This window comes from Sciurus vulgaris, assembly GCF_902686455.1.
Source record: "Sciurus vulgaris genome assembly, chromosome: 13".
NCBI classification, from domain to species: Eukaryota; Metazoa; Chordata; class Mammalia; order Rodentia; family Sciuridae; genus Sciurus; species Sciurus vulgaris.
The window spans coordinates 46975935-46989146 of NC_136474.1; the positions used below are offsets into that span (position 1 = coordinate 46975935).

Below are 13212 nucleotides of genomic sequence, written 5' to 3' on the forward strand. Positions count from 1 at the left end.
TTTAGCAGAACCAGGACTGGAATTCTTTGAATTCCTACTTGAATGTTCGTCCAACATCATCTTGCCTCTATTCTTCAAAGTGTGCCAAAGGTAGGATCATTATTAAATATTATGTCAGAAATTATCCATACCTCAAAATGGTACCCTAAATTCTCATTAACCAAATGGAATTAACTTTTGAAGAAATTAGTGTTAAAATAAAATTTCATGCAGAATTAAAATTGGGACATGTTGAAATATAGATTACCTTTCCTAAGTTTCTCTTGATATACTCTGATGTCTAAGTTGTATTTCTTCACTGAAAGAATCTTTTATTGAATAAACGTAACATACCTTGATAAATAGCTTGTGGTTAGGGGATTTGTTCTGTTCTGCTAGTAATAGGATCATGTTTTTAGGTTTTTGTTTTGTTTTGTTTTGTTTTAATGTTTGAATCTTGTGTGTTAGGTATGGTAAACCGTGAAGTGCTGGAACAGGTAGAACGTGGATACAGGATGCCCTGCCCTCAGGGCTGTCCAGAATCTCTCCATGAATTGATGAATCTTTGTTGGAAGAAAGACCCTGATGAGAGACCAACATTTGAATATATCCAGTCCTTCTTGGAAGACTACTTCACTGCTACAGAGCCACAGTACCAGCCAGGAGAAAATTTATAATCTGGATTATAACCTGAATTTATAATCCAAGTAGCCTATTTTATATGCATAAGTCTGCCAAAATGTAAAGAACTTGTGTAGAGTTCCTCACTTATGTACAGGAATCAAAAGAAGAAAATATTCTTCACTCTGCATGTTTTATTGGTAAACTGGAATTCCAGATATGGTTGCACAAAACCACTTTTTTTTTCCCTAAGTGTTAAACTCTAAAGTACCAATGATGAATTTTCCAACTTATTTCAGGGTCCAAAAAAAGTGGAGCTAAGATATTGATCTGCATGGTAAGGAAGCACAACAAGGCTACTCTTTATAAATCATTTTCTTTCTTCCCCGAACTTCAATTGTTAAGAAAAAATTATTTATTGTTATAGACAAAATTTGAGAGGTAAAAACTTATACCATAGTAAAATCTAAAATTAAGGAATTTCATGGGACCAAATTAATTCCATTCCAGTTTTTAAGGCTTTCTTGTGTTTATTATTCTCAAAGGGGTTTTTTTCTATGTTAAACAGTTGATATGCAGTCTTAACATATGCCTCCTTTTGCTTGAAAATACACCATAATTTTCAAATGCAAAAAGGATAACATCTGAAACTTGATTAACTGTTAGACCTCAGCAGTGGAATTTGTAAGTATAATGCACTATGTTCATACTCATATTCATGGAACTGGAAGATAGAAAAAGAAGTTTTTCACTTCATTTTTGAAATAATTCACATTTAGAATAATGAAAGTAACTGTAAAGTAAACTCATCTTTTGTAAGGTTACATTGATTTTTTTTTTCAAAGAGAATATATAATTGAAATTTTATCATCCAGTCCAAGGGAAAATCTTCCAATCTTTAGCATGAAAAGTGAGACCCAGAATTTAAGCAGTCCATTTTTAAAAATAGATTTGGTACTGTAAGATGTTGCTAATATGTTCTTATGGTAATGGGTGCCACAAATAGAAAAATATCACTAGATCAGGGACTTGAACGCACTTTTGCTTGTACTGAATATAGACTAAGAGAGAGAAAAATGTATTTAAAAGAAATATGAGAAAAGAAAATGTGAAAGTTTTACAGGTAGAGAGGTGGAATGTAATGTTTTAATGTTGATGTCATGGAGTGACACAATGGCTTTGCTGGCACTCAAAGCTCTTCACTTAGCTGTTTCTGAGACTTTAAGAGTTATAAGGTATGACTGTAAAACTAATTTTCTTAACATACACACTAAACAAGTGTTAGTTACATCCTCAAAATAGTGAAGTTAAGGCTTCACACTAATTCTAGTGACATAGCTTTTATTCAGAACAATTTTAGTTTTCAAATCCATATTTAAATCTCCACTTTTTAAATACACTTAATGATTATCAATTTTTCCTTTTAGAATATAGTTGATTTGAGGAGGAAAATTAATTCTTCATAATAACAGTCATTGAAGGGGGACAGTTTTTGCCCATTTAAAGTGCAGAAGTGAAACATACAAAAATAAGGCTGATAATTTAACTTGGAAAGAAATTCCCAAGAAATGAATTTCAATAGCATTACTGGCTTAAGAGTCTAACAAAGGAAAAACTGAATCTGATAAGTAGAAGTCTAGTATTTATATTTTGAAATACTGTAATATAGTTATACTTTAAAACATTGTATCAGGTTCCCATATTTTCAGCATATAATTTTTAACATCACTTAATGTGATTAATCATTGAATTTAAAATTCTGTGCCATGGTTTATATGTTCAAATTCAAACCATTTTAAAATGTGACAAATGAACTTCATGCAAGTTGACAATAGTTCTGGTACTAAAAATTATGGTTGTGTCTTCTGTTTACATAACCTGTTCAGTATTGAATCCCTGTGTCTAAAGGGTATTCCTATGAAGAGAGCCCTCATTATTGCCCTTAACACCTACAACCTGTGACTAGTTTTTTAAAGGGCTTTATGTGAACCGTGATGTAATTTTTCTAAGCATTTTAAAAAGGGTAACAAAATTATGTACTGATTCTGATCAGAAAATTAAGCCAGGAAGTTGAGGTGTTGATTAGATTTTAACTAAAAGGAACAGTTCCTGATAATAACAATTATATAGTAAGGATAAAACTCTAACTTAATGTGTATTCAGTTTAAATTGTTATGTATTTTTAAATTGCCAAGAAAAACATTTTGTATATTTGAAGATTTTTTTCCAACAGCTTTCATCTTTAATGTCTTAATATAACCCTTACCAAAAAAGGAGTTGGCAAAAACAGCCTTCTAGCACAAACATTTTTTTAATGAATAGTAGCCTAAAACTTAATATTTTTATAAAGTATTGTAATATTGTTTTGTGGATAAATGAAATAAAAATTCTTGTTGAATGCACCTACCTGTCTTTTCAGTTGCTGTTCATATTTCTCATTAGTTTTTAAAAAATTGATATATTCTGAATTTATTCTTCCTTTGGAAAAAATGTTCAATTACTTGTAACTCCTAAACAGAGTTAAATCAGTTCTTTGTTAGATTTAGAACACTACTGAACTTATTTTATGTGATTAGTTTTCCATGTCAGGTGAATGACCTTATTTTTACAAGTATTTTCTTGTTTAAAGCATGGTGCACACCTGTAATCCCAGCGACCATTGGGGACTGAGGCAGGAGGATTGCACGTTCAAGGCCAGCCTCAGCAACTTAGAGCAGATCCCTTCTCAAAATAAAAAATAAAAAGGTCTGGAGAATGTAGCTCAGTGGCAAGGCAACCCTGGCTTCAATTCCCAGTACCAAAAAAAAAAAAAAAAAAATAGACCAGCAAATACAGTCAGTGTATTACATAGAGAAATGTAAGTAATTTGAGTGAAATTATTCACAATCTATGTGAAGGATATAGAATGACCACTTTTGACCACAAAGGACTTAATTTTCTAAAACTGTAAAATCTGTATCTTCATGTGTGTTTTATAATTCTTTTATTACAGGTTTAACAAAAATAAAATTTATATAATTGTAAATGGCCAATTGAATGCACTTGTGATTTTCAATATTGTAATTGTGTTAATTAACCTTTACTATCATGTCTTCTAAGATTTTTATTGGATTTTTTCCTGATTTTCAAAAAATAACATTTAATCAGCACACACGCTTCCTTCAATAAACATTTATTATTTTTGTAATATGTAATAATTCCTCAGCCTAAGGATGTTTTTCTAGTTTTCTGTTTGCCTTTAAATTTTACATGTACTTTTTGACACTTAAGTTGTACATTTGTATGTTGTCAGATCTATTTATAATGCTTAGAAAGTACTTAATCCACCTCCAAATTAAATGTTCATGTCATCTATATTATAATTTATGATTTTGTTTTTTAACGTTTCATTCATTTGGAAGTCATTTAAGTATAAAATGTGACTTTAGGGCCTAACAACATTTTTTTTCCTGTATAGTTAATTTTTCTAGCACCAGTCTGTTGGTTATCACACCTCATTGGTTTGAGTTCCTTCCTTGATTATTTACATATTTACACACATCTGTTTTGTTGAATTAACATTTCTGCCATTAACATAACCTCTAATTACTTTGTGCATTGAATAATCAATAAGGCAGCTTCCCTTTTGTATTCCTCTTTTTTTTTTTTTTTTTTTTTCTGATCTTGGTATCCTGATAAATTCTTGACAAAGTGTAGACTTCATTTTTTCACGTTCCAAAAAAATTCAGGTGAGATATTGGTTGGGATGGCATTATGCTTATAAACTAATCTGGTAAGAATTGGCCTCTTCCGAATCAGTCTTCCCCATCCCATTTATGTGAATATTCACTTACACTCATAGTTAAGTCCTCCAGGTTTTCTTTAAGGAATTAGAAGAAGAAGCTCATCAAGCGTCTGACCACAGGGCTCTAGGGATACCATTTCAGTGTTCCTGGAGGCCAGATCCCCATCTTGTTACAAAAGAAACCAAAATGCAGAAACTGTGTGAGACCCAAAAGTATTTATTTCCTTAAAATCAGTTCCTCTGTCCTTCCTCCAGAGTGTCTCCTCTCTGTTTTATTTAAGCTACATCAAGTTGAGTTTTTGTCACTGGCAACCAGAGTCCTGATTCAAATTGTTCATAGAGAAAGGTACGTTCATGATTAAAATAAGCAACTAGTGACTCCAGAGGCTGAGGTAGGAGGATGACAGTTCAAAGCCAGCCCCAACAATTTAGTGAGAACTTCATCAACTTTATCTGAAAATTAAAAAACTAAAAACAAAACTTAGGATGTAGCTCAGTGGCAAAAAGTGCCCTAGGGTTCAATACCCTGTACCAAAAGCAAGGAAAAAAACAAAAGCAACATGTGCCAAATCCATTCATTTTTCCCTCCCCATATGGACTGCCCTAGTCCTTGGAGGCTGACCAGTACTTACTAGGCTATTCCCTTGCTCTCTGGTTTCCTGTCGTGTCAGGTCAACAAGGAGTTCTAGCAGAAGGTAAGAGGAAGTCAGAAAGAAAGGTCCAAGTATTTATTCCTCTGGCTCCCTTCCTTCCTGTAAATTTGGTCTAACGTGGGAAGATTCTTCTCAATACATCCTCCCCCTTCTGGAGACTGGTAGCTGCAGTTCTGTATCTTTTCTGCCTTAGAAATGATGACAGTTTTTGCTACTAACTCTATTTACTGCATTAGTCCTTGTCCCCCTATTCTTCCCACCTCTTTGTAAATATCCTTGATTTACCTTAATTTGAGTGTGCCATCTGTTTCCAGTTGAACCCTGACTGGTATTTGTCACAGCTATATCAATAGAAAATAGAAAACTCATTTTATAAAAGTGGCAATTTAAACAAGTCACAAATTTTTCAGTACAATAGGAACATATACAATATTAAGTGTAAACTGATCATAAGACTTTTAAATTGTGGGGGCAACATTACAGATCTTGAGACTATTAAAAACTCGACCTGAAATATTTAAAGTATTTTCAATTAAGTTTATGTATTTTTAAAACTGGTAAGCCATATATCATGAAATTCCATTAGAGTATTTTGATTAGCTGTACCACCCCAATTAAAGAATGAATGATTCAATTCATGGATAAAAACTGAATAGGAGGTAGAGGTGCTGAGAAAAGGAAATAGTGTGTGTGTGTATCCAGAAACAGTAAAATGATGGAAGCTATGTTAAATAGTGTGTAAAAATTAGTTGCAAGAATGGACCCCTTAAAATCGGCAAAAAACGTTCCCCATGTATAAACAGAAACAACATGTATCCCATTTGTTTACAATAGAAATACGTTTTTTTAAAAAATTGGCAAAAAAAAAAAAAATAAGAGCCCCAGATCTCTAAGAAACAGATGCCTAATATTCGATTTTAAGGTACATGCTGGATCTTCCTCACTCACCCCAAACCATCCTTCAAATTGCCTATGCAAGCTATGGGTCAGGAACATTTAGGGAAGTAAGGGAGTTGGAGTAATGACTATAAAGAATAATGAATGACCGAATACAAAAAAGACTCAGGGTGGATTTCATGCCCTGCTTTAAAAGCAGTGAAGAAATAAACAGTTCAGCAAAGAGAAGCTGACTGAGTATGAGGGAACAAAAGTTCACTAAGTGCTTTCCAGAGATCTTTGATGGGACAATGGATAATCCACATACATGGGAGAGGGTTCAATCCAGCTTCACTTAGACCTTAAAGGTCAGTTAATTTGAGGAAGCTGGAGGACTTTGGAAATAAAAAGGGAAAAATGCCTCGACTGATAATAGGTGTTATGGGACACAACTTGAGAACAGATCCATCACCACTGAGAAGTCCAAATTTGAGTCCTTATTAAGCCGGCCAGCTGACTGTCTCACATAATGCCCTAAAAATGGCTATTGGGAGAACAGCCCCGACCATAGGGTTGCAGGGGTTTTTATACCATAAATCAATATATATACCATATATCAATCATAAGTGTCTGTTGCTATGACTCAAAATTACAAACTAACATCATGAGATCTCAAAATCATTAGCAGAGGGGAAAGTGGGTCAAAATGACCTTCCTTAGGTATAAACTAAAGAATGGTTACATCTAGACAATCACTGTTGACATCACTGTTGACATGGTACATTGTTTAGGAAAATAGGAATCAAAAAGAGAACAATTTTTCATTATACAAGAATTGCCATTTTGTGTTGCCAAACATGTCATGCTAAGCAACTGATGATGAGTACCGAGGTGGGGTTTTCCCATGGGAGAAGCATTTCCCACATAACATGGAGTCTCAAGGTAAAATGGAGTCTGTTTAGTCATTGCCCAGATAGCCTGGCCTATAACATTTCCATGGAGTCAAATATGTCAAACCATCACATATGGACAAGAGAAATAAAAGACAAAAGTTAGCAGTTAGCTAAAATGATCGACAGTGATCCTAATAAAAACAAATTCTTTGAAGTGATGTGTTCCTTAAAGATCATCAAATTCATTTTACTAATAATTGCACTATTTTCAAGGAAGCTTTGGTCTCCTAAAACTAGGGAATATACTGTGCAACTAGATGGCAAAGTGAATATATGCCTTTTTGTCTCCTAAATCCCTGGAAGTGACCAAAGTTCTAGTTTGTAGGTTTGGTTACTATATTAATCAGCTTTCCATTACTGTGACAAAACACCTGAGAAAGACAATTTTGAGGAAAGATTTTGGCTCATGGTTTCAGAGATTTCAGTCCACAGTTGCTTGGCCCCATCTTTGGGCTTGTGGTGAGGCAGAACATCATGGCAGAGAGGGTGTGCAGGAACAAAGTTGCTCACCTCAATGACAGCCAGGAAGCAGAGGGAGGAAGGGACTGGGGCCAAAATGTAGAAACCAAAGGCACACCCCCAAGGAACCTGTAGATCCCACACCTACAGGTTCCACCGCCTCCCACTAATCCATTCAGCTATGGATTCATCAATGGATTAATCTATTGTTGAGGTTAGAGTTCTAATGATCCAATCACTTCTGAAAAGTCCCACCTCTGAATATTACTAGAGTGGGAACCACGCCTTCAACACAAGCCTTTGGGGGCATTTCACATCTAAACTATAATAATTGGTTATTTCTATAGTCCTTAACCTTGCTAGAAAATTAGAGAGGGTGGAATCAGTCTGGTAAAAATTTTGAGAAACTCTTAGAGCCTAAAGAAACCTAAACCAGATGAAATACAAGCCAGGCACAGTGGCCCTTGCCTGGAATCCCAGCAACTCAGGAGGCTGAGGCAGAAGGATCAGAAGTTCAAGGCCATAGACCAGAGACCCTGCACCAAATAGAAGAAAAAGTAGGCCCAAATCTTCATCATGTTGGCTTAGGACCAGACTTCCTTAACAAGACACCCAAGGCACAAGAAATAAAATCAAGAATCCATAAATGGAAAAGATTCAAACTAAAAAGCTGCTTCTCAGCAAAGGAAACAATAATGTAAAGAGAGAGCCTACAGAGTGGGAGAAAATCTTGACCACATGCACGTCAGAGCACTAATCTCCAGAATTTATAAAGAACTCAAAAAACTTTACACCAAAAATACATAGAACCCAATCAATAAATGGGTTAGGAACTGAGCAGACACTTCACAAAGGAAGATATATAAAAGATCAACAGAAATATGAAAAAGTGTTCAACATCTCTAGTAATTAGAGAAATGCAAATCAAAACTACCCTAAATTTCATCTCACTCCAATTAGAATGGCTATTATCAAGAATACAAGCAACAATAGGTGTTGGCGAGGATGTGGGGAAAAAGGTACACTCATACATTGCTGGTGGGACTGCAAATTAGTGCAGCCACTCTGGAAAGCAGTATAGGAGATTCCTTAGAAAACTTGGAATGGAACCACCATTTGACCCAGCTATCCCACTTCTATACCCAAAGGACTTAAAATAGCATACTACAGTGATGCAGCCACATCAATGTTTACAGCAGCTCAATTCACAATAGCTAGATTGTGGAACCAACCTAGATGCCCTTCAGTGGATGAATGGATAAACTGGTATATGTACACAATGGAATATTACTCAGTCATAAAGAAGAATAAAATTATGGCATTTGCAGGAAATGGATAGAGCTGGAGAATATCATACTAAGTAAAATAAGCCAATCTCAAAACACCAAAGGCCAAATGTTTTCTCTGATAGGTGGATGCTGATACCTAATGGGGGTGGCGGGGGGGGGGGGTAAGTGAAGAATGGCGGAATGTTGGATTGTGTAGAGGGAAATGAGGGGAGAGGAGGGGGCAAGGCGAAAGAAAGATGGTGCAATGTGACAAACATCATTACCCTACGAACATGTAAGATTACATGAATGGTGTGACTCTACATCACCTCCATTCAGAGAAATGAAAAGTTGTACTCCATTTGCGTACAATGAATCAAAATGCATTCTGCTGTCATGTATAATTAAATAAAACAAACAATAAAAAAAAAGTTCAAGGCTAGCCCCAGCAACTTAGTGAGGCCCTAAGCAACTTAGTGGCACGCTATCTCAAAATAAATAAAAAGGGCTGGGGATGTGCCTCAGTGGTAAAGCAACTCTGGGTTCAATCCCCAGTACCAAAATAAATAATTAAATAATAGGAAAGGAAGAAAATACAAGAGGAAATTCTTCGTAGTTTTAAGTGCAGTTCCAGAGAGTTCAAACTTAGAATCAGCAAATTCAAAGAGGATGAGGGTGCCTCAAGAGAAGATTTTTTAATTTTATTGTATAACTCATGTACAATAAAAAATGACATCTTAAGTGCGCATTTAAATAAGTTGACAAATACAGTCACAAAACCACTACCACAATTGTGATATAAAACATTTCTGTCATACTGGAAAATTCCCATCATGTCTCTTTGCGTCTCTCCCATTCACTTCTGATCCCTGGCAACCACTGAATACTTTGTCACTATGGCTTTGCATTTCTAGGATTCCATATGAATGGAATAATATGGAGCCACTGTGTCTGATGTCTTTCACTTAGTATGATACTTTTGAGGTTCATCAGTGTGCTCAGTGACACTCTACTGTGGTTGTACCACCGTTTGGTGTGTCCATTTGGCAGCTGATAGATGTTTAGGTTGTTTCTAGTTTAAGGCTATCATAAATAAAGCTGCTGTGGACATTCAAATACAAATTTTTACTATAAATACGGGCTGTAAATTCTCTTGAATACTTTGGAGTAAGATTACAAAGTTGAATGGCGCAAGTGAGTTTATGTTTCTACGAAGCTGCCAACCTGTTTTCCGAAGTCTGCCATTTTGTACTCCCACTAGCACTGCATGGGAGCCCCGGATCCTTCCCCTCCTTGTCCAAACCTACTATTGCCAGCCATTTTGATCGTAGCCATTCTGGAGGGTGTTAGTAGTGTCATTGTGGTTTTTGGATTCATTTCCCTAATGACTAATAATATTAAGAGTCTTAAGCATATTTTGAATTTATGTATATTCTTCGATGGGGGTGTCTTAAAACTTTTTGCTCATTTTTTTTGTTGTTGTTGTGACTTGTCATTTCAGTATTCTGGATACAAATCCTTCATCACTTCATGTTTTGTCCAAATATTTTTATCCCAATCTGCAGCTTGTTTTTTCCTTAACGTTTATACAAGAAAACAATTTTGATGAAGTCGATTTTATCATATTTTTCCTTCTATGATTCATGCTTTTGGGATCGTAAGAAAATGTGGCTTAACCCTTTGTGATGGCACATGCCTGCAATTCCAGTGGCTTCGGGGGTTGAGGCAGGAGGATAGGGAGTTCAAAGCCAGACTCAGCAACTTGGCAAGGCCCTAAGCAACTCGGTGATACCCTGTCTCTAAATAAAACACACAAAAAAGGGCTGAGTCTGTAGTTCAGTGGTTGAACCTTGGGTTCAATCTCCAGTGCCAAAAAATAAAAAAAAAAAAAGTGGCTTACCCACATTCACAGATTTTCTCATGTTTTCTCAAACAGTCTTATCTTTTTAACTCTTAAATTTAGGTCCGCATTCCATTTTAAGATCTTTTTTTTTTTTATATATATGATATAAAGACAAGACCCAGGGTTGTTCGTTCATGTGAATGTATGGCTCCAGCATCATTTGTTACCCACTCAATTTCCTTGGCACCTGTTTTTTTTAAAAAGTCAACTGACTACATATGTGTGGGTCTATCTCAGGACTTTCTTTTATTCCATTACTCTATATGCCTATCTTTATGCCAATATCACATTGACTTGATGAGTGCAGCTATATAGGAAGTTCTTGAAATCAGATAGTTTAAGTTCTTCATCTTTGTTCTTCTTGAAAATTGGCTATTTAAATTTCCACCTACATTTGTTCCATATACATTTTAGAATTAACTAAATGTCAATCTCTTTTTTAAAAATCCTGCTGGGTAGGGGCTGGGGATGTAAGTCAGTGGTATAGTGCCTGCCTAGCATGCCTGAGGCCCAGAGTTCATTCCCCAGCACCACCAAAAAAAAAAAAAAAAAAAGAAAAGAAAAGAAAAAAGAAAAAGAAAGAAAAAATCCTGCAGGGACTCATATTACATCAAATCTATATTGAATCTTCCAATCCAAGAATATGAAATTTCTCCACGTATGTTTAGGTCTTCTTTTTTCTCAGTAATATTTTATAGTTTTCAGCACACAGATCTTGCATATTTTTTGTTAAATTTGTCCCAAGTATTTCATACTTTTTATGTACTTGTAAGAGGTATTGGTTTTTGTTTATTTTTGAGACAGGGTCTCAGTACGTTGCCCAGGCTGGCCTTGAACTCCCAGTCTCAAGTGATCCTTCTAGGACAGCCTCTCTCAAGTAGCTGGAATGGCAGACACACCCCACCACACCTGACTTGATGTATTGTGTTCTAATTTTAATTTCCAATTCATGATAATAAGGGTATCAAATGTAATTAATTTTAAATTGGAAAAGCCCTATGTTCAATCCCTAACCCTAAATAAATAGACCCTTTATCCTGTGAACTTGTTAAACTCAATATTAGTTCTAGTAGCTTTTTTTGTAACTTCCACAAAGACAGTTTTCTACAAAGGCCATCAATCACATCATCCAAGAACAAAGAGGTTTACATCTTCCTTTTCAGTTTGTCTTTTATTTCCTCCTTTGCATATGACAGACACTAAGGAAGGCCTGCAGTGCAGTCTTGAATAGAAGTGAAAGAAGACATCCTCTCCTTGTTCTTAGAGGAAAAGCATTAATCCTTCACCATAAAGTCATCTGATGGCTGGAAGATTTTTGTATGTGCCCAATATTAGGTTGAAGATCCTTCTTTAAATCATGAATCAATGTTTGATATTGTCAAAAAATTTTTTTCAACTGTACCTACATTACCATATAATTTGTTTTAAATGTCTGGCAGGAAGAATTGTATTGACTGATTTCCAAATGTTAAACTACAGCCTTGAACTACTGGGATAAATATTTGGTGAGGGTATATCATTCTTTTTATATACCTCGGGAATAAGATTTGCTAATTTTTAAAGGACTTTTGTGTCATGAGGGATATTGGTATGTAGTTTTCTTTCAGTGCCTTTGTTTTAGTATTAGGGTAATCTACTAACCTCTTTTTCGCATTTTTTTTCTTGCTACCAAAATCATAACAGAAGTGACTCACATGGCATCTTCTTCCTGTTACTTCCCCAAAGCGGGGAGAACAATGACCATCAATGGCAAATAGCAGCTGGAGCAAAGCAACATCAAGAGCACACTCAGGAAAGAACACTTCACCTCTTTCTTATCATTTCCAGTACTCTACTCCTTCAAAGAAACTTCTCTAGTAACACACTATAGAAATAGTCCCGGAAAGTATAGTCTTCTAACCTCTTTTTAAAAACTGGTAAACATCCCTCATCTTATATTTTCCACAATTTACATTAGGATTCAGTTTTAGTGTTGTACTTTCTGTGGATTGTAATAATGTATGACATTAAAGTGTAAAATCTCTGCTCTGCAAAAACACAACCAAAAAAAAAAAAAAAAAAAACAGGCCATAGATTTGGAGAAAATCTCTGCAAAAGACGTATCTGATAAAAGACTTGTTATTCAAAATATACAAATAACAATAAGAAAAAAGCCAATCACATTAAAAAATGGGCAAAGACCTTATTAGATATCTCACTAAAGAAGATATACAGATGATAGGAAACACAGAAAAACATGCTTCACCACAGATCTGATCAGAGAAATACAAATTAAAACAAAATACCACTACACATCTATTAGAATGGCCAAAACCAAAAACACTGATACAACCAAATGATGGTGAAGATGTAAAGCAACAGGAACTTTCATTCATTGCTTATGGGAATATAAAATAGTACAATCTAGTTGGATGACAGTTTGGTGGTTTCTTGCAAATGAAACCTACTCTTCCCATGTCATCTAAAAATCCTGCTTCTTGGTAAATATTAAGAAGCCCAAATGAGTTGAACACATATTCACATAAAAACACATACATAAAAGTTTATAGCAGTTGTCCTAGTCCATTTGTGGGGCTATAATAAAATACCACAGGCTGGACAATTTATAAAGCACAAAAATTTACTTTTTCACCTTCTAAAAACTGAGTTCAAGATCAAAGCACTGATGAGGGTTGCTCAATGTTTCCTTGATGGTGCTTTGTTGCTGCATCCTCCA

At 35.1% G+C, this 13212-nt stretch overlaps 1 protein-coding gene and 1 long non-coding RNA gene across 2 annotated transcripts in view; one reads left to right on the top strand and one right to left on the bottom strand.

The window, feature by feature from the left end:
* The window catches only part of YES1 (YES proto-oncogene 1, Src family tyrosine kinase), a 70658-nt gene extending 67656 nt beyond the window's left edge, over positions 1 to 3002 (top strand). The window contains exon 12 of the mRNA XM_079108347.1: positions 448 to 3002. Within this exon, the coding sequence (XP_078964473.1) occupies positions 448 to 656 (209 nt within the window). The 3' untranslated portion in view covers positions 657 to 3002. The remainder of the gene's footprint in view (positions 1 to 447) is intronic.
* LOC306642549 lies at positions 2100 to 12486 on the bottom strand. Its single transcript, XR_013758592.1, has 2 exons — positions 12397 to 12486; positions 2100 to 5378 (listed from the first exon to the last, which is right to left on the bottom strand). It is a non-coding gene; the product is annotated as an uncharacterized lncRNA (long non-coding RNA).
* Positions 12487 to 13212: the final 726 nt, after the last annotated feature.